At 38.5% G+C, this 23035-nt stretch overlaps 1 protein-coding gene across 1 annotated transcript in view; it reads right to left on the reverse strand.

The window, feature by feature from the left end:
• The window catches only part of LOC134758945 (collagen alpha-1(II) chain-like), a 51159-nt gene that overhangs the window by 4391 nt on the left and 23733 nt on the right, over positions 1-23035 (reverse strand). Inside the window, exons 2-3 of the mRNA XM_063708738.1 lie at positions 22523-22825; positions 14377-14460 (exon numbers count right to left, since the gene is read on the reverse strand). Of these exons, the coding sequence (XP_063564808.1) occupies positions 14377-14387 (11 nt within the window). The 5' untranslated portion in view covers positions 14388-14460; positions 22523-22825. The remainder of the gene's footprint in view (positions 1-14376; positions 14461-22522; positions 22826-23035) is intronic.

Genomic DNA, 23035 nt, shown 5'->3' on the forward strand with positions numbered 1-23035 from the left:
ATTTACACAACTATTCTCATTTCATGAGAGTTACCATTTCCCAACCATATCTCCAGCACTTGCCAGATACATTAAATTTTGCTAACAAGTCGGGAGTGAAATGATGCATCTATCCTATCCTTTGTTCTGGGTTGTTGGCTCTTTATTTAAAATATAGCAAAATAGGCCAAGTACAGTGGCTCACACCTATAATCCCAGCACTCTGGGAGGCGGAGGCAGGATGATCACTTGAAGTCAGGAGTTCAAGACCAGCATGGCCAACATGGTGAAACCAGGTCTCTACTGAAAACACAAAAATTTGGCCAGGCATGGTGGCAGGTGCCTGTAATACCAGCTACTCGGGAGGCTGAGAATCGCTTGAACCTGGGAGGAGGAAGTTGCAGTGAGCCGAGATGGTGCCACTGCATTCCAGCCTGGGCAACAGAGACTCCGTCTCAAAAAAATAATAAAATAAAATAAACTACATCAAAATAAAAGTATAAAATAAAAACATAAACTATATTTAAAATTAAATTAAATATTTAAATAAATAATAAATTATGTATAATAATAAAATATATCTTAATATATTTTATTATTTTAAATATAGGAGTTACCATGTGCCTTATAAATGTTCAGACACTTTACTGATATTAATTTATCTAATCCTTTTAAGGTACCCATGAGGCAGTTACTATTATGATTATACCCATTTTGCAGATGAAGAAACTAAGTCACAGAGAGATAAGTAACCTGATCAATGTCACACAAATAGAAAATAGCAGAGCTTATATTTAAATCAAAGCAGTCCAGCTAAGCAATCCATGTGTTTAATCACTATATTCATGCTATCTATTAACTTCATCCTTTAGTAGTTCTTTTAATATTGATCTGTGCCTAGTAATGCTATTGGAATTTGATTCTCTTTTTTCTAAAATTATTGTTGTTTAAATAAATAAATAAAACTTTACCTACCAATTGTGGTCAGCTGAATAATGTCCCCTTCCCAAGATGTCCACATTCTAATCCCTGGAACCTGTGAATGTTCATTTACTCGGCAAAGGGAACTGTGAAGGTGTGATTAAGTCAAGGGTTTTGAGATGAGGAGATTATCCTGGATTATCCAAGTAAGCTTTAAGTGTAATCACAAGTGTTCTTATAAGAGAGGTAGGGAGACGTTGGACTACAGAAGTAGATGTGACAGTGGAAGCCTAAGATTGGAGTGATACAAGAAAGGGTTCAGTCCCCAGATGCTAGAAAAGTCAAACAAACAAATTTTTCCCCAGACTGTCCAGAAAAATATGCCCTACCAATGCCTTGATTTTCACCCTGGGTGACTGACTTCAGACTTCTGGCCTCCAGAATTGTAAGAGAATAAATGTGTGTTGGTTTAAGCCACTAAAATTGTGGTTATCTGTTACAGTAGTAATAGGAAACTAATACAAGAATGCACGCAAAACTCCAGGACTTGAGAAACAATATTTCCTCTCATGGATCTGGATGTGTGGGTCAGCTGATCTCCTCCATGTTCAGCTGGGGATGGCTCTGCTCTTCATGTCTCTCACCCTCTTCGTGGGACCAGTGGGGTGACCTAGGCATGTTCTTCCCATGGCCATGGCATCAGAACAGGAGAGCAAGTGAAAACTCACCCTCAAGATTTAGGTTTGAAATTGACACACTGTCATTTCCACTTCATTCTATTGGCCATGGTAAGTCATGTGGCTGAATCCAGAATCAAGAGGTGGAGAAAAACACTCCACCCATTTTTGTGGGAGTTATTTCATGGGACTTCACAGTTTTCCCATAAAAGGGGTGGAGAATTTGGGGCTAATAATGCAATGTGTCCCAACTTTTATTTTATTTTATCATTTATTTATTTATATGTTTTGAGATAGGATCTCCCTCTGTCATCCAGGCTGGAGTGCAGTGGCACAATCACAGCTCACTGCAGAATTGTCAGATAATAAATGTGTGTTGTTTTAAGCCACTTGAACTCTGGGATTCAGGTGATCCTCCCACCTCAGCCTCCGAAGTAGTACAGGTGTACAGCACCACACCTGCTATTTTTTTTCCATATTTTTAGTAGAGATGGGGTTTTGCCATGTTGCCAGGCAGGTCTTGAGCTCCTGGGCTCAAGTGCCTCCCAAAATGCTAAGATTACATGTGTGAGTCACTGCACCTGGCCCCAACTTTTTTTATTCTATTTTTAATTTTTTTTTTTTTTTTTTTGAGACGGAGTCTCACTCTGTCACCTAGGCTGGAGTGCAATGGTGCAATCTCAGCTCACTGTAACCTCTCCCTCCCAGGTTCAAGAGATTTTCCTGCCTCAGCCTCCCAAGTAGCTGGGATTACAGGTGTGCACCACCATGCCTGGCTAATTTTTGTATTTTTACAAGAGATGGGGTTTCACCATGTTGGCCAGGCTGGTCTCAAACTCCTGACCTCAAGTGATCTGCCCACCTCGGCCTCCCAAAGTGCTGGGATTACAGGTGTGAGCCACCATGACCAGCCTTTTTACTTTTGTTTTTAATTAACAAATAATAGTTGTATATTTTTATGGGTAAAATGTGATGTTTTGATATATGTTTACAATGTGGAATGATTAAGTCACAGTAATTAATAAATCCATCCCCTCACATAATGTATCATTTTTTTGTGGCAAAAACACTTAAAATTTACTCTTTTAGCAAATTCTGTCTATTGAATGATGCTTTAACCTATTATCAAGTTCTAAATTCATGGTTGTTTTACTACGACATTTAAAAATGCATTCCATTGTTTCCTGACATCTAGTTTTTTGAGTGAAAAAATTGCTCTCAAATTGTCATTTCCTTTAGGTTATCTTCCATTTCCCTCTGATAGCTTTTAAGATTTTTCTGTTTCTTTTGGAGGAAGCTTGGTTTGGATTTGTCTCCATTTATCTCACTCAGATCATATAGTATATTCTGTCAAACTGAAGACTCCTGTCTTGCTTGGGGTCTAGGAAGTTTGTAACCATACAAGGTCTTTCTCATTATCTCAGTTTTATGCTTCTGGAAGTCCGAGGCTGAACCTTCCTATTCTATCCTCTACCTCTCTTCATCACTTCTTTATATCTCCTTATTTTTATATGCTATATTTTGATTGATTTTTTTTTTCAGAATTGCTCCCAAATCACTAACCCTCTCGTTGGCTGGGGCTATCTGCTATTTAACATTGTTTGTTGAGTTTTCATTTCACTTGCTATATGTGCTTTATAACTAAGCTTTCTCCCCATACTATTCTGTTTTTTTTTAATTATGGTTTTTATTCTTTATCTCTTTAAGCCTTTTAAATGTGCCTATTATGTTTCAGATTATCCTATAATCCCCAGTTTTGGGGGTACAAATTCTCCTGGTGGCTGCAGCTGCTCTCTCTCCCTTGTGGAGTTTTGTTTTCTAATTTTTTTTTAATTCCATGGTTCTCTGTGTTTTGGAACAATTCTTTCAGTGCTCTTCCACTCTTGTTTCTTCCAGGGCCTGTGAGGTTTATAAGTTCCAGTGCAGCATTGGTGTTAATTTCTCAGTGTGGGATTCCTGCACCCCAGGAGTGGTGTAAATTCAGGACTCACACCTGCTCGGTGCCGACTTAGGTTTCCAGTTCCTCGCAGATTTCTTTATCCAACCTACCCTGGGCCTGCCCCAGAGGGTAGAGTTTCTGTAGTCCCATTTCCTATAAGGGCCCCGTTTGTGTAGCAGACTGTCCCAGCGTCTACCTCACATAGATCTGAGGCTTCATCTCCTGTCTCTGATCTGGACTCCATCCCAACCCTCAAATCAGCCTGGTTGGGAAAGTTCTGTGAGCCTCTACGGCTGTAACTTCCACTTGCAGATCTGGTCTTTTGTTCTTTCTTTATTTCTGGTACCAGGAATTTTTACTTTCCTTCTTTCAAGTTTGGCTGCTTGCTATTAAAAATGGATACACTTTCCAACATTTCTGTATTGGAGCAAGAGATAGATTCATCCACCATCATCTCCTTTCATCATGTTTAGAGGGAGTCTCTGCTTTGATTTCCTGCTGTGTAGTTCATATCTCGTTCAGGGATCCTATTAATTTTCCAGTCCCTCTTTAGAACTGGGACCCTGGTATAAAACCAGCTAATACCAACAGGCCCTGACGTCTCCTTCTATCCTTCCTTCCCCAGGTTGAATCCTCCAGTCCCAAGCACCACTATACAAAAGTCTTCCAAAACCGACCAACCACTGTCCACCTGGTTAGATTTCTTGGTTAGAGCAGTCCTACCATATTTGACCTGCTTCCAAAGTCAAGCCAGAGGTTGTGACAGTGTTGGAATGCTAAACAGATGACCCTCACTGAATTTCTACCTCTATATAAAGGTCACTTCCACCTACCTATTCCCCAGCTATGAGCTACACGCTGTTGAGCAAATCGCTGCTAGCTGATGGACTAGGCCTCAACAATCCACTCTTCTATACTCACTGAAATGTCCTCAAGAATATAGTAAAATTATACTAAACAAATATCTAACTAGCTAGAGCCCCCAGTTCAACCTTTCTGATCCCAAACCATTGCTAAAACTCTATTTTGAAGACAAGGGAAAAGAAGCACATCTTGAGAAAGTTTTTATCGAGGATTTGTTCAAATAATCAATTATCTGGTTATGTGCTAATGTCATACACATTCATCCCAATCTCTGAGTGTACAATGGTTATTGACATTCAGACAAATCAATCTCAGACACTAGAAATTCTCATTGGCCAAAGGAAGATTAATGGACATTCTGTATGTGCTGTGACAGTAGAGACTATGAATACATTTTTTAAAGATTTTCAGTAAGAATTGAAAATGAAACATTTATTAAGTTAAAAAGAAAAAATAAACAAAATAGATATTAACCAAATATTCCCATTAATTGAGGCATTTCTGTACAATATCTCTATTAAGGTATAGTATTAATAAAATTTTTCTGTTTCCTGAAATTATTTTCCATAGATGTTTAAAACTAGATTATAAATTTAATTCACCTTGTGAAAATCTGCAATAAATATTGCCTTTTGACATAGTAAAAAAAAAAAATCAATAATGCAATTTTGAAGTTGACTTTTTATTGTGACCTACATCAGGATGGGTACTGCTGAAAAGTCTTTGGAAGCCAGGCATAGAAGCACACGCCTGTACTCACAACTACTCAGGAGAATGAGACAGGAGGATTTCTCGAGTCTAGCAGCTCATCTCTTGCCTGGGCAACGTAGTAAGATTCTGTCTCTACATGTATATAATATATACATATCCTTTTATATTTTTTACAGCTGGTTTGTGTAATATTAAATATCTTTATATGGAGTTTAAGTGACTGGAGATGTGATTTGATACATAACATGACTAAACCATGAAGGGAGAACTGTGTTATCAATAGAGGTCTATATTCCTCTTAAAGGTACAGAAAGAATATTCTTCTGACACAGGTAATTAATGAGGCAGCTGTTATAATATGCCTCACTTCATTAAAATTCAGCTGCCTAGCTATTCTAATTCCCTATCTCTTTAGATTGAAAAGTATCTAATGTAATTATTTCTTATTTTATGATAGACTAAGTACAACATAAAAATATTTGTAAACCACTGACATTAATGGAACAGAAAGAATGCTGCAAAAAGTATCCAGATAGGCTTTGCTTTTAACTAAGACATTTCTAATACTAAAATAGAATTGGATTTGCTTAGGAAGTTCTAGAGGTTGATTTGGTCTTTCCTCCAAGGGCTGTCTAATATGGTAGCTTCCATTAATTATAGTGCCTGTTTGTGATTTAATTTCCAAGAGTTTAAGTTGCTTGCAGCAATGGTACTGTCCCTCAGACTTTTCCGGCCACTGGTTGCCAAGACTTTATGATTTTGCCCTTAAACTGGGCATGTAGCTCTCTCCTTTTTTCTATTCTAATGAATATTCCCACAATATAAAAAGACGTTTCTTTAGCTAGACTTTGATTTTCACAATGTGGCTTTCTGTTAAACCAAATTCCTTTTTAAGAGACTTTATTTTTCTTCACTAAATGCAATTAATATTTAAATCTATGTTACTAAATACTTTTAAACCTTTTCATTAATATTTCCTCATGTTAATTTTTTGCTGTTTTCTGAACTTCCAAATCAAGTGCACATTAATTTTAGAGTGGTGATAAAAAGGTAGATTTTCCAAAAAGATAACTCCATGAAGGTTTTCTTGTCATCTGTGAGTGGACAGTCTGCGAAAATAATCAAGGCACTTGATAGTGTGACATAGGTCAGGCTTTGGAGCCAAATAGACCTGGCTTCAAATCTATACTTAGTAACTCTACGAGTTGCTTAACTCTCTGAACCTCATCTTTCTCATTTATCAAATGAGGACAATAATTATTAGCTCTTGCAAGTAAAGGAGGCAAGATAAGAAAAGCAGAACTGTCATTAGCTCATTTTTCCATTCTAAGGATGTTCATATTTTTTGCTTCTGACAAGAAATAATAATTGACATATTATATATGATCAGTCTATCAACTAAAAGAGTAGCATGCTTCTCATTTATTCTCTTGAGTTACTTCCTAGCAACAGGAGTTGTTGGGAGCAGATGGAGACAGTTTGTAACGTCAACCAAGAATAATGCAAAATGTTATCAGTCTTACCTTAAATTAGTTTGTGTCAGTTAACAAAGTGCTGAGCATTTGCTCAAGTCCATGTTGTGCCCCACACAAAGGGGTGTCTGTACCTCAAAGACTGAGTTGGAAATAAAAACCCAAAGCCTCCAAAGAAGAAGCGAGAAAGAAGACCTCTGTCTGCACTGACTCTGATTGGCATCTCTCTGATAGGAATCTAAGTCACTGCAATTTTTCCAGAAGATAAGGAAGTTCTTTTTCTTTAAAATGTTCATGTTGCCTAATGGAAGGAATTGCTGGCCTTTATCAGTTTTTAAGCCTTGGATCCTGGGCCGCTAATTACCTGGAAGTCTAGAGAGATCCAGGAAGCATATATAAAAGGCTGGTTTTCCAAAAGAGATTGTGCTTCAATTTCCCAGTGTCCCAGTCTTTACTGTTGCCATGACCAGGTTTATGGGCTCAGCTAGTGCATTTGCATACTCCTCACTTCTAATCCCTGCCTGCCTGCTACACACCTTCTGGACCCTGACTGCTGCTCTCACAGTAGAGCACCTGTCAGGTTCTTACCCAAGTTTCTATGATTTCTTAATACTGATCATTCCCCTTAGCTGCACTCAGTCTTGCCTTAACTAACTCAACCCAGGCTTCTATCCCTGCCTTTCCAATCTATTGTCATTCCCAACTCCAATGTGATAACTCCCCCTCAAACCCCACCACCCAAAAAACAGAAATAAAAATGCTAGTCAGGCACGGTGGCTCATGCCTGTAATCCCAGCACTTTGTGGGGCCAAGGCAGGAGGACCACTTGAAGCGGGGAGTTCAAGGCCAGCCTGGGCAACATAATGAGACCCTGTCTCTACAAAAAAAATTTAAAAAATTAACTGGTCATGGTGGTGCACACCTGTAGTCCCAGCTACTTGGGAGGATGAGGTGGGAGGATAAATTGATGCAAGAATTCAAGGTTATAGTGAGCGATGATCCTGTCACTGCACTCCAGCCTGTGTGACAGAGTGAAACCCTGTCTCCAAAATATAAATAAATATATATTTTTATATATAATAATTTATATATAAAAATACATATGTATAGCAGCCCAGAGCTGTCTGCCTTCTCAGAATTTCTGCTACAAATTTTAGATATTTCTGCAGTACGTTTTAAATACCCATCATCAACCGATGTTGTTAGATAACTAAGTTATATAAATTGCCCAAAGAACTCCAGCTCTAAAGCCTCCCAAGTTCTATAAGACAATGCTTGATATGATCTTATGCCTCAGTGTTTCCCAAAGATGGTGTGTGGTGACTGATGGGTAGGCAATGAGGATTCTTTTCATGGCCTAAGACAAATATCTTTCCTTAGTCTCTTACAGGAGAATGAAGTGCATGTTCATAAATTTTCATTTGTATATGTAACTAAGAACCAGTTTGTAAATCCTACTGTCTTAACCAGGTTCCCCAGAAAGCAGAGACAGAGGCAAAAGCTTATGTGCTACTACCTTACTACAGCATGCAATCCAGCAAAGCAGGACACCTATGGCAAGAAAATTAGTGAAGCCATCTTCAGCTCCTGAATCTGTTGCTGGTTCCATAATAACCAAGGCCATAATCAATATTCACCACCTTGTCTTCCTCCTTCAATGCATTCTAGATTCCCTCATACTTGGCTAGCACTTTGGCTGATCTGGTTTTCTTGTGTAGTGAGTGACCCAGGCCTTTATCTCTGAGGGTTCTAAGCTCTTACATTGCCTGGATCTTGTGATCCATGGTTGCCACAATTGCCCATTTACCATGATCACTGGACACAACACCAAGAAATGTTCCATTAAATCCTCTGTTTCCCAACATACTCCTCCCTGCCCCTATGTCTTAGTAGCACTCTGAGATCCTCATGGTAATCAGGGTTGATTAGCCTCATAAATATAGACACTCCTTTCTTGGCCCAAAGTAACCAAGTGGCAGTTGCAGTTTCAAGTTCAGCTAAACCTTACTGTGTTGTCTGATAAAAGGAATTTCCCTGGGAACCAGGGCTTCTAATCTATCAGAGCCTAAGAGTATGGGTTCAGAAAGCGTAAGTTCTACAAGTGTCTGGCTGGAAACGATAGTGAGAGGAAGTCAATCCTACTTGCACTCCTTGGTCCCTGCCTCTGCATATTCCAACTGTTAAGGGCTCGCACCATATACAAACCATTGGTTTGGCACATATGCCACATATGTGACACATATGTTTGGCACATATGTCACAAGTTGGAGGGCAGTGCTATAACCCTTAGCATGTTGTCCATGGTTAGCCCATTAGCTGAGCTTTTAATAGGCTATTCTGCCATTCTGTTAGGCCAGCTGCTTTTAGGTGATGGGGTACATGGTAATACTAGTGAATCCCCTTGCCATGTACCCATTATTGCAACTCCTTTGCCATAAGATGGTGGAACATAATGTTGTAGTGTTATTCTGTATTTGTTGCCACAGGGTTGCTCTAACACCACAAATTAGGTGACTTAAAACAACAGAAATTTATTGTCTCACAGCTATGGAGTCTAAAAGTCTGAAATGAAACTCTTGGTAGGACCATGGATCCCTCTGAAACCTGGAATGGTTTCCTTCCTTGCCTTTTCCTAGCTTCTGGTGTTTGTGGGCCATATTTGGCATTCCTTGGCTTATAGCTGCCCCACTCTAATCTCTGTCTTTATCATCACACGGTTTTCTCCTTGTGTGTCTCTGTCTCTTTGTCTCTTCTCCTCTTCTTATAAGGACACCAGTCATATTGGATTAGGGGCCTGCCCTACTCCTGTATGATTTTAATTACATCTGCAATGACTCAATTTCCAATTGAGGTAACAGTCCAAGGTGCCAGGAGTTAGGATTTCAACACTTGTTTTGGAAAGACACAATTCAACCTATGACCAATACCATGCCACTAACTCAGGCACCCTTAAAATAAGATCCTGGGATTTATTTTCGTATATTCTGTCTTGCAGTTACAAAAAATAAGAGTATTGTAAAGCTACAGAGAGGACTTCTATCTTCACAACATGTCTTTAGTTGGCTATGCTGAGGTTATAAGTGTTTTTGAGAGGCTCCCAATGCTCTTAAAAAAAGCTAACCTACTCCACAATTCTTGTCATGATTATTCCTCCCACAATGGTTAAGCCACAGTCTTTTTATATCCCAGTAGTTCACCTTCGACCTGTACCTCATCCCAATTAACCACAGGTGAGTATCAGTCACTGGGATGCCACAGCATGCCAAGGGTTATCCCCATCCCTCTCACCACCAGAAATGAGGTCCCTATTGCTTTCAGATAGCAATAATTCACCTCCAAAATCTCATCCTGAGGCTCTGTTTTCTAGGCCACTTATGTCATCATGAGTGTATCTTATAAGTAGAATGTCCATGAGTATAACTATGTATCCTGGCCTAGATTCTCCAGAAAGCAGAAACTTGGTTGAAACCTTGTCTGCTATTCCTTTATTAGAGAGTAAATCCCAGGGAAATAGTAGTGAAAAGGAAGATAAAGAAGCAGGGGAGATGGGAAAGCCAATATGAGGGCATGTTACCAATCTGGCCACCATTTGGCATCAGGTGCAACTGATTACTCAATTTCATAAGACCATCTTCGGAGAATCTATATGAATGATTGTAACTCAAGACAGTAATGCCAGTCTTTTGGGGTGGAAGGCGTGGAATATTTTCTTTACTGATTTCCATCTCCCACTAGTCAAAGACTCACCCAAGAGGGTGCTAGCTCCTCCTCATTTCTAGGTTGCACATATATGGGCATCAAACAGATCCCATAGTGTCTCCTTCCTCACCATCAACAAGGATGTCCAAGGGTAGAAAGCAAGTACTGCATGGGACAGGCATAAGGAGAGGTGCTGTCAAGTTTAGCTCTCTTAAAATCAATTGAAGCCTTCACCAGTATGGTCACTGTAGTGGTGGCTGGAGTGAAACAAGTGACCAAAGACTCTTAGAAGCAAGCAACATTGAAAGAATCAAAATGGCACAAAAGTTGTGGGTGCTTCTAGCAAATAAGTGAGAGATAGCTAATTTTTAAAATGTTTCATTCTTAATCCAAAGGTAACATCTTCACTGAGTTATTCTTTCCTTGGAAAGTGGGAATGAGAAGAGTAAATGATACAGTGTGCCTTTTGCCTAAGGAGTTGGGAGGTCAAAAACACTGTATACTCTTGCCTTAAATGACCTCTATGCTGCTTATTTACTTATTAACTTAGTTTTATCTTGACTTTTTAAAAAAAAATTTAAAATAAATTGTAACAAAAGGCAGACCAATATGATAGACATATAAAATGACTCAAGCAAGTGCAGGAAAATAGAAATATGCTAATGGTATCTTTAACATAATTGCAATGAGAGAGCTGTAAATTTGGCTTCCAGTTATACAGTTCAGAAATCATGATAAGTAATATAGCTCTTATTATCAGAAAGGAGGAAGCAGGCTTTAGGAGAAGTGAAGTTTTTTCTAGCACTGGAATCTAAAATAGCTTTCTGATATGGAGGTTTATAGAGAAGAAATTGTGTGAGGTAATGGAAAACGTCCTCAACAACATTTTTACAACAAATGCACAAGTTGATTTCATTTAACAACGAGGTGGGGAAATTTATTAATTCAACAGCTGATGCTAGAATTCCTTCTAGGGAGAAAACAACTTTTGCTGGTAATAACACTTAGGGTATAAGTGGAACCCTCTAGGTCTGGTATGAAAGCTTGTGAGGAACAGGAAAACAGTTCTGCCTAACAGAGGAAAAGGAATCTGGAGGGCCACAGGGCAATTTGGAAGAGTGAGTGAAGAGGTTGGATGAGAAGGGAGATGAGCGGAGCAGAAGCCACTGAGAAGGCAGAAGGCTCTGTGTAGTGATCCCTCATCCCCTACCACAACCCTTCGTCTTCAGTAAAGTTTTTGCTAAACTTGGCATTGTTCTGGGTATTTCAATGTGGGTATTGAAAGCAAATAAGTGCCAATCAGATGGCAGCAAAGTGAGATGGTGACAGATGTGAGGAATGCAGAAACAAAGAAGAGAAAGGCAGGTAATTGTCAGCCATCTGGGATTCGTGAGAACTGGAGAGAAAAAAGCACTACTGATTAAGGGCAGGTCCACAGACTTTCACTACCAGATGAACAATGGTTGAGTCTGACATATCTTATAAGGGCCAAGAAACATGACAGCATCAGCATGACACACCATCCCTCCTCTGAAGGTGGATGAGATACTCGTTGTGAAAGAGGCAGCCAATTATCACCTAGCATCATTTTCCCCTTCTCATTTAGTGATAGAACCTTCCCATTTTTAGCTAGGCACATGGGGTCCCAACTAGAGACATTTCCTAATAAAGGCATTTCCTAATAGGTGATTATGGCCTGTTAATAAGTGGCCAATGAGATGTAGGCAAAAAAATGTAGACAAGTTCTGGATCACGTTCTTATGGGAAGCTACTTGATCATTGCTTATTTCTCTATTCCCAAACTCTAGAATGAGGACATGGTGCTGTGAGCCAGCTTTTGCCATGTGGATAAGGACATAATCAAGTCTAGGCAATGGCCTAGCAATGACATAGAAGGAATCTGGGTTTCCTGGTGAACTACAGCTGCCTAGCTACTGACTCATCCACTCACCTCAACTCACCCTGACCACGTCCCAACTCAGACTTTTACATGAGAGAAAAAGGAACTCTGTGTTATGTTTAAGCCACTGTTATGTGGTCTCCATTAAAGCAGCCAGATCCATATCATTTCCTCAGAATATATGTTCATTTACTGACACAACTCTACCCATTGGGTGCAGCTGTTAAAACCATGTAGTATAAAATATTTTCAAAACTTAGTCAAAAATCATACTTCGTGGGTTATAACAATGGTCCATCACTGATACACTGCAAGCACTTCATTGGTAAACTACTCTATTTTAATATATTTTTGGTATAACCATGTGTAGTACTGTCTGTTAGATGAAATGTTGAGCTAAATGGACCACGTTGCCCATTATAGAGCAGGACTCAATATGCTACAGGTAGAGGTAAGAAACATGTTGTAACATCCTGCTGGCACAAAGAGCCCACACTTACTGAACATGCCAAAACGTTGCCTCATGAATGTAGAAGAGAGGGCAGTCAGAGAAGTACCAGCTCTATTCTTATAGAAACATAGTGAACAGAGGAGAATCTGCAGATGTTGTTACAACTACTATGATATATATTTAATCTCTGGTCGTGATTATAATTATTGCTTTTTTAGAACAGTAATTCAGTTAAAAACTTAATTTGACTTTATGCAACAGAAACCAAATTCCTGTAGTTTAGCCACATACAGGATTATCATGTTTCAAGAAATCTAGAATAGACAGTATAAGACTGCTATGATGATTCCACAAAACCATCAAGAACCCAGCCTTCTACCTTTCCTCATATTGATTCTGGACATGTTGCTTTCTTCCTTGTGATCACTTGTTAATCACAAGACTGCTGCACCATAGACACCACATTAGAAATCCAGACAAGACGACAAAGGAAGAATGAAGAACAACAACACACCTGAGTTTGTCCTCTTAAAGTGTTTTCCTAGAATCAGTACCTAATGATTTCTGTTTACAAGATGAATTGCCCAAAACTGTGTCCTGTGGCAATCCTTAGATGCAAAGGAATGCAGGGACATGAGAATTTTTTCCTATGCACATTGCTGATATAAATAACTTCAAAGCTCTCCCAGTAAGAAAGAAGGAGAGAGTGAATACCGGATAGGCAACCAGTGTCTGATATATACTGTCAAAAATAAAATTGCTACTAAACTGGATGCCATGAGTCCAAAAAGGTGAGAACCACAGGAATAGAAGATTTCAAATATTTCTAAAACAATCATCAAACCATTCTATTACTTCTTTCGGGGGGGTGTTCTACCATTTAATCATAGGAAGAGTGACTGCTACTGCTCATTTTTCTAACTACTTTTCTTTCTGTTATTATGTCTTCAATATTAGTTGGAAAATGTGTAATACTGAAGTGGATTAAAGATAGACACAAATTTTTGACATTGTTCTCATCAAGAGGTGAGTTTTATGTCCTCTTTTCTTGGATCTAGGTGAGGTCTGCCACTGCTTGACCAACAGAACATGGCAGAAATAGTGTTGTGCCAGTTTTCAGGCCCAGGTCTTAAAAGACTGGCAGCTTCCTGTTTCTGTCTTTTCAAATATATATTCTTGGAAATTAGCTGCCATGTTGGGAAGAAGCTCCAGTGCATTGTGGGAAATAAACAAAAGCCACCAGTTTATATCCCAGCTCAGAGCTAGCACCAACTCGCAGCCACTGTAGTGAGCCATTTTAGAAGTAGATCCTCCAGCCTCGTTGAGCTGAACTAGCTGATGTCTTTTGGAGCAGAAATGAGCTGTCCCCCTCTTAAAACTGCCCAAATTTCAGATTTGTGAGGAAATAAATAATTATTATGGTTTCAAGCCATTAAGTTTTGAGAGGGTTTGATACACAGCAATTGATAACCAAAGTAATTACTTTCAGTAGAAGAAATTAATAATGCCCTAATGCTTTATAAATAGATTCATTTCTAGTGGTCACAAATTGTGAAGAATTTAACTATCATCATGAACATGCAACTTTTCTTTATTTGGTGCAATAAGCCAGCAATGTATTTATTATTCATGTTTGACTTTGTAGTTTATCTAGCTGCATCCTTAGAACCATTGATGTAAATCCTTGACCAAAAAATTGAAAAAGGTATATTCTCCACTTACATAAAACCAAAAAATATTTAATAAGCAAATGAAAACTATACCTGAAGAGCATCTGTTACAGTAGTATCACCTTCCTGAGCTCTGAATAAATTCTGAACACATAAGGAATTTGGAATAGTGGTCACCTTTAAAAACAAAAACAAAAATGTACTGTTAGCTCTGTCGGGTCTTATCATTTAAAGAAATCAGTTACTGCCACTAAGACATTCAGCTGATAAGGACAGGAATGAGTTAGAGTAGGGCAGAGTACAATGGTTGGTCAGGATGCTTTATCTGTCTAATATATTAAAATTTTATAATTTTAGTCAAAATATTTTTCTGCATTTTTACTATTTTTATAAAGTTTTAGGGCTTTCAGAGGACAAAGTCATTTCAAGCTAGAGCTCTCTAGCCTGTTTGAAATGCAACTAAAGAAATTTTTCTTTATCCATTTCTGCCTGAGGAGATACACCCCTAAATCAAAACTTTTTAATGTACCCAGCACATAAATAAAATTTATGGTTGATTTTCAATTAGACTTGGTCCATGAGTGAGCAATTTGATATTAAATCTGAAAACTGAATTGCTTCTTTTTTTCCTGTTGATAGGCATAAGTTAGGATAGAGTCAGTGGTATATAACCAAGATTCAAAATAATAGTGTCTTAAACACTTTCACAGGTAGGCAATACAGGGATGGTATGGCAGCTCTGTTCTGTGAGTTGTTCGGGAACTCAACTCCTTTAGTCTGGTTGCTCCTCCATCCTCAGGTTGTTTTTCCTACCAGTATATTTAAGGTGGCTTGTCACCACATCTACCTTCAAAGCAGTAGGATGAAAGAAGGGCACAGCCTCCCTTTAAGGATGCGACCTAGAAGTTTCGCAAACCAATTCTGCTTGAATCCTATTGATCAGAACTTAGTTACCACAGACCACACTCAGCTGTAAGGAAGGTGGACAATGTAGACTTTTTCAGAACGGCCATGTGCCCAGCAAAAAATTAGACATTCTATTGCTATAAGACAGAAATGGACATTAGGTGCTATAGAACAACTAGAGTGTCCACTGCAAGACGAACTCACTTGGGAGCAACAGTGAATCTTCCAACTAATATTTTACTTTTATGAGACCTTTGATTTGAACGTTCTGCCTGAATAAGCACTAGACAAATCCTTTACGTAAACCTCTCTGATCAAAATTTCCTAAAGACTTCTGCACTACGAAAAGAGATAACACCTGTAAGTCATCATTAGGTACTAGCCATAAAACACTGTAATAAATTAAAGAAACCAGAAGTCATTGATTCAGAAATGGCTAATAGATAGTCAGGGCAATTTTATCTTTTGCAAGCAACAATTTCTAGAGTGCTCTACGTGTTTGCTTTTTACTCAACTTTAACTCATGTAACATCTTTCAGCAGAAAATCTCAAGAAGCTTTTATAAGCGTTAATTAACTGAACTTCACAACACTCTCAAGAACTGAGTATTAATACATCCATTTACATGGCAGGAAGCCAGATGAACATTACGGTGGAGCAATATGGAGCTTCCTTGGTTTCAGCTATATAAAAACATCAAACAGGCAGTACCAGAAATTCAATGTTCATCTGAAAATTGAGTATTTAGCTGCTTTTAGACTGCTAAATTATTATTATCCTATGTTCAATATAAGGAAAGTCTTTTTACTAAAACAAAAAGAAAGCCTTATTTTGAAATGCTACTTCAACTTACAAATGACTGATGTGTCACCTAGCTATAAATCTAAAGATAATAATAAAATTGGAAAGATTTTCATCAGATAGACTTTTAACACCAAGCTTGATGCAGTTTGTTTCAAGATTAAATATGAAAAAAGCAGCTGCTAAAAAAAAGTTATTCAATCCACGTGTCAGGAAAGGAAAGCACATATCAGATTTCTTTGAAGAAAATAATGAAATTATATATGAATGTATATTGTGTGTATTTTCTGAACCTAACGGAGTTATTGTGATGAATAAATAATGAAGATGATGGTAAGATACAAAATTGATGTGAATGAACTATTCAAACAGCTAACTTTTTTATATGGTATGAAACATATCGACAATATCTAAAATCCCAAGGTTTTTTACATTGCTGTTATTAATTGGAGAAATTCATTATATGCATTTCATATGTTCAAAGGAATTTTCCAAATAAACCAGGAGATATAACCGTGGCCTCTTATAGAGGCAGATAAACTCAATTTAGCTGCTAACATTACATTTATTCTGGTAATCTGATCTTTGTCTAAAAAAGACTGAGGTCTAAGCCTTGGTTTAATGGAAGCTAAAAAATAGAAATAAAGGCAAGAGTGTTATTTTCATAGGAATGGACAAGTGTCCAGTGTAAGGTTTACTGATGACAACCAGCATAAGGAGTAATGAAATATGAACCAATGACTTTTAGCTCAGACTTTCATCAGTAATCTTTCCAAAAATCTTCTTAAATAGACTTTTTATACCCCTTTAATAAGGGCAATTAATATAGGACAACATTCTAAAAACTCTTTTAAAACTTCTGGTTTTTTTTAAATCACAAGAAACTTAAAATAAATTTTTGGAAAATTTCTCCTAGGACATTTATCCCGGCAAGGCTCATAAAGAGAAAAACTGTGCCTTCCTTCCACCTGGCTCACCCTTTCTTGTGGACTGACATGCTCAAAACATTAGAGAGGATTGTAAGCCAGCTAGCTAATCAAAGCCATTTCAAAGCTAATAGCCTAACCTTCTGGGTTATGTTGTTTGGTTGTAGAGGGTCCAGGGGGAGGACTTTTCCAAAGGAATATCAAATTTAACTTTAATGACTTACACAAAGAAAATAATTCTGGTCATCAAAATGTGATAAATGTGGCAAGTCTCTTTGCTAATAATACAGATGAAATAGAAAGGATGACAGTCATCTATGATAATGTGGAAAATAGCTTCATCCAGTATTGCAAGTATTTTAAAGAAAAATGCATATATGCATTTTCCTATATACATTAGAAAGGTTTTGTTTGTTTTTTAATAAGACTACAGACCTTTGTCTACAGATTTATTATATGAAATTCATTTTAAAAACAGCTACTGTTTTTAGCTGTTTCATACCTCCTATAGTAGGAGGTATGAAAATGAGCAAGATGTGGTTACTGCCCTCAAGAAGCTTGCAATGTAAAAAAAAGAAGGGGGGTGGTATATTTCCAAGAGAATAAAATAGGCATAGCTGAAAAAGAACAAATAGCATGTTATGAGTTTTAAAGAAGAAGATTGAGTTTCTTGGGAGAATCAGGAAAAGTTACATGAGTAAGGAAATATTTGGTATGGATCTTGATGTATGGGTATGATTTTGACAACTAAAGTCTGGTTACGTGGGAGTTGGGGGTAGTAGTGGAAGAATTCCAAGTAACAGAAAGAAAAGGCAGAGGACACATAAAAGTCTAAACACACTAGCATAGGTAGAAAGCAGAGTGCCAAGTAATAGAAGATAAGAACGGAAAGATAATAAGTTAAGGTAAATGCTATTCTTTGTTTCAGCTTGCAACATATCCATCAGAGGTGTTGGACACAAACTCCTGAGAGTGGATTTTATTCTATTTCTTCTTTTAACTTTTATTTTAGGTTCAGGGGTACATGTGCAGGTTTGTTATATAGGTAAACTAGTGTCATGGAATTTGGTGTACAGATTATTTCATCACCCAGGTAATAAGCCTAGTACTCAATAGGTATTTCTTGTGATCCTGTCCCTCCTCCTACCCTCCACCCTCAAGTAGGCCCCAGTGTCTGTTCTCCTCTTTCTGTCCATGTGTTCTTACTATTTAGCTCCCACTTAGAAGTGAGAACATGCAGTATTTGGTTTTCTGTTCCTGTGTTAGTTTGTTAAAGATAATGGTCTCCAGCTCCATCCATGTTGCTGCAAAGGACATGATCTCATTCTTTTTTATGGCTGCATAGTATTCCATGGTGTTATATATATCATATTTTCTTTATACAGTCTACCATTTATGGGCATGTAGGTTGATTGCATATTTTTGTAATTGTGAATAGTGCTGCAATGAACATATGCGTTCATGTGTCTTTATGGTAAAATAATTTATTGTCCTTTGGGTTTATACCCAATAATGGGATTTCCAGGTCAAATGATAATTCTGTTTTAAGTTCTTTGAGGAATCACCACACTGCTTTCCACAATGGCTGAACTTACACTCCTGCCAGCAGTGTATAAGTGTTCTCTTTTCTCTGCAACCTTGCCAGCATCTGTTATTTTTTTATTCTTTAGTAATAGCCATTCTGACTGGTCTGAGATGATATCTCATTGTGGTTTTGATTTCCATTTCTCTAATAATTAATGGTGCTGAAAGTTTTTCACATGTTGGTTGCATGTGTGTCTTCTTTTGAAGAGTGTCTGTTCATGTCCTTTACCCACTTTTTAATGGAATTGTTGGGTGTTTTTCTTTTTTTGCTTGTAAATTTGTTTAATTCCTTATATATTCTGGATATTAGACCTCTGTCAAAAGTATAGTTTGCAAATATTTATCTCATTTGATAGGTTGTCTATTTATTCTGTTGATAGTTTCTTTTGCTGTGCAGAAGCTTTTTAGTTAAATTAGATACCATTTGTCATGTTTTGTTTTTGTAGCAATTGCTTTTGGCATCTTTGTCATGAAATCTTTGCCGGTTCCTATGTCCAGAATGGTATTTCCCAGGTTGTCTTCCTGGGTTTTTATAGTTTTAGGTTTTACATTTAAGTCTAATCCATCTTGAGTTAATTTTTGTATAAGGTTTAAGGAAGGGATTCAGTTTCAATCTTCTGCATATGGCTAGCCAGTTATCCCAGCACCATTTATTGAATAGGGACTCCTTTTCCCCATTACTTGTTTTTGTCATCTTTGTCGAAGATCAGATGATTGTAGGTGTGTGGCATTATTTCTGGTCTCTCTATTCTGTCTTCTTTGTCTATGTGTCTGTTTTTGTACAAGTACCATGCCATTTTGATTATTATAGCCCTGTAGTATATTTGAAGTTGAATGATTTTTAAGAAGTTGTTCCATAAACTCTTTATTGCTAAGAGTGCTCATTCAACTTTTGGTAAGCCATGCCATATAATTGTACATTAAAAGCTCCAAAAGTTGTATTAATTATTCACTTGAGATGACCACAGCTATATTAAAACCTCACTTATTTTTGTCAAATGGGAACCACATTACCTGGGTAAAGCCTGTGATCTTTTTCTCTATGAGTATAATAAACATGGAAGAACTTTAGGATCTATAGATGAACATTAGAGGTATGAGTCTCTTCTAACCAACCCTTCTAGAGACGTTGAATGAGCACCAGTATTTACTGATTTAAGTTTGACTTCCTCTGACCCAAGCCTTCTAATGGAAGTACTAATTACTATTAAGATAACCCAATGCAAGATCAGCTTTTAAAGCCAAATATGGTATGAAATATTACATGTACCAAATTATTCATTTTACATGCAGGAAATAAAAGCCCACAGGTTAAGTAACTTGCCAGAAGTTACCTAGTAAGTTAACTAGCAAATTTTCAGAGCTAGAGATAAAATAGGTAATTTTCAGAGCAAGAAAGAAAAATTATTGAATTTACCATGATGTTTTTTTCTACTTCTATTATCAAAGATCATTTACTAAATAAAGACCTCCTGACTTATTTAGAATAATTATGACAAATATATTTGAAACTGTTTCCCTCACTTATTTTCTTTGTCCATGCTGGCCTCTTTTATGATCCTCAAAGATGCCAGACATGGTCCTGTCTCAAGGCCTTTGCACTTGCTGTTCCCTCTGCCTGGAATGACCATATGATTTTGCAGCCATTAAGTATAAACATTCCTCCAGAAAGATTATGCTGCCCTTCAAAAACCAAGCCCTTGCTACATGTTTTAGAGTACTGCAAAAATTAGGGATCTTCTTAGGTCAGGCTTGTTTAGCTTCTTTTCATTACGAGAAAGTATTGCAGAACCCCAAAGGGCAATCACAGGCTGATGTGAAGTCTTGCCTGCCTGGGCAGTCCAGGAGCCCTAGCAGGCATGGCTGACTTGGTCTCAGGGTGGCAAAAGGGATGGTCCCTCTCCTAGAGCCAAAGGCCCTGGGAATGATCAGCAAACCCTCCAAGGGGAGAGGTATACTCAAGTCCTGGGTGACATCCAGGCAACAACTCTCCTCCCTCAGACCCGTGAGATAGGTTTACCGGCATCCTCCAATCACACGCTTTACCTCATCTGCGACAGGTTTAATGGATGTATCCAATCCCAATTTTCTTGCCTCATTTGAGAAACTAAATGGTGAATACCTTTAAATTGTCTAGTAGAAAACAGCTAGAGAGCATGTTATCTGGACAAAGAAACTTGTCACAAGAATTTTGCACATTTTGCATGACTTTGCTTTTGTGTAAGATGTATAATATACCCTTTGGGAGGAGACACTGATCTAAGTGTGACTTCCTTAAGAATAACAGACACTGTCACAGTTTGTTAATCCTATTTGTCTCCCAGGAGAAGGAGAAGATTATTAATTACCCAGCAAAGGTCAGGGGGTCATCAGGCCCATAAAGGGGGTTTACCTCAGAAAACTAACCAGTGGGAGGCTGAGCAAATCTACAAGCCATGCACATGAAGGCTCTCCTCCCTGAGCACAGCCTCCAGTTCCTGATATGCCTGCAGAGTGTCTGCAGAGAACACAGTCCAATTTCTAGACTTGCTTATGAATTTCAAAAACTTTGTGTATACATAGATATCAAGGTTTACAGGCAAACTGATTGAAAGGGTGTAATTTCTGGTGCCCTGCCTAACCACACAAATGCGGAGCTGGGTCAGCTTGCATCTGCAGCACGGCAGTCCCTTCCGATACACAATACTCCAAAGGAGATGGGAGACCTCCTACTTCACCCTGCCTTCAGTGACAGTGCTTCTCATTTTCTTTGCCTTCTGCTTTCTGATCCACGAAGTAGAAGTGAGAAAAAAAAAACTTCACAAATTAATATACTATTGGATTATGCTGCCACTTAAATGGCTAATTGTAATACACTGTGAGATAGGCTAAATTAGGAATATGAAGTGCCAGTGGGAAAACAGATGAGGCAACCTGTCAGCCTCCCCAGGGAGAGGACCAGTGGTGGAAGCTTTCCAGGGTTAGGCTTGGACCCTGAAGGAGGAATCAGGGTGTGCCATGCAAATATTTAAGAAGGAAGGCCATCTCCACGGAAGAGACTGACAAGGCCAATGCCGTTGCCTTTGCCTGCAAAGCTGCAACACTGCCTCTCTTCTTGGGCTAGGAAACACCCAGCTTCTCCTTCACTGGTTTTGGAAGGCAGGCAAAAAGCAAAACAAAAACAAGAAAGAACCACCAGAGCACACACCTTTCTAGGTCAAATCTCATTTCCTAATACCAACAACAAGGTTGACACCTTTTCATTACCAGCCTTGGACTTAAACTCCACCCTCTCTCCAGAGTGGGAGTGGACCCAGATGAGCAACCCAATCGCTTATTCTAGAGTCTGGGCAGTATCCCCTACTCAGTTCCATGTTTGATTTGGTTACGGAGGGATCGTCATTGAGCCAGTAGCATCAGGACCTCTGTTCCACAGCCGCTCTTTCTACAAGAGTCTATGCACTCCTCCCCTAGAAGGACACCATCTGCCAGCAGGAGGAAACCTCTTTTCCTGCCACTGTCTGCCCTGGTCCTCCTTCCCTATCTCCGAGGCATCTGCAATCTTTCATGCCTGGCTCTCTATCCTAGATAGTTCTAGAACACTGGAATATATTAAAACATTCATACACACACACAACTTCTTTCAACAGCATAAGAACCTAATGTTGAATTTTCTTGAGGTTTTTTTTTTTTTAGCTCTCCTGATAATTGCTCATGTGTGGACATATTAAGATCATCATTCTGCACTAGTGATCACTATCCGAAAGTCAGGGAAAAAATCAGACTGTCAAAATCAAAACAATTTCAAGTAATGAAGGTTTTGGGTATAAAATATGTGTTTAAGGGATTTTGTTTAAAAATACACTTTGGCTGTCACTTTAAAAAGATTCGATCAGGGAAGAAAAACCACTATGCATGATATGGAAGTAGAAATTTATTATAGGAATTGGAACTTGCACAATTGTGGGAAGAGCAGGGAAGGTAAAATTCTGAAAAGCGGAGTTAAAACGGTAGAGAAAAGCCACAGACGACTCAGAACTTACAGTGATTCCTGGGAGCCAGCACGTCCTGCTGCCGGAGTGCGACCTCAAAGCCTACGGAAGGTTGTTGGTTCTTCAGGTCTACGGCCTCTGTGAATTCTCAGCAAAGCATCTGGTAGAAGGCCTGGTAGAAGACCTGGGACAAGGTCAGCATCAGGAGGGACGGGGGTGCGAGGACAAACAGGAACCTGCTAACACCTCTGTGTCTGTCTCTATCACCAACAGGTGCCGATAACCTTCAGAACATGGCAGCTGCTTTCCTTCTGCCTCCCAGAACTCACAACTTCCCTTTGGACCAACTCCAATCTGAAATTATGTAGAAAGGGAGAGTCTGAAAAACATAGTCCCAAACATAACCAAGTAGACAATAGAACAATCTGGCACATTGATTGGTATTTTGACATAACCGCCAGATCACCAGCAGCTCATTGTAGGCAGGTGCAAGTAAATATCTCACCTCAAATGCAACAAGTACAAAATGAATGCATCATAGTGTCCCAGGCTTCCATTAAACAA

This window comes from Gorilla gorilla, chromosome 6 (assembly GCF_029281585.2).
Source record: "Gorilla gorilla gorilla isolate KB3781 chromosome 6, NHGRI_mGorGor1-v2.1_pri, whole genome shotgun sequence".
Lineage (NCBI taxonomy): Eukaryota > Metazoa > Chordata > Mammalia > Primates > Hominidae > Gorilla > Gorilla gorilla.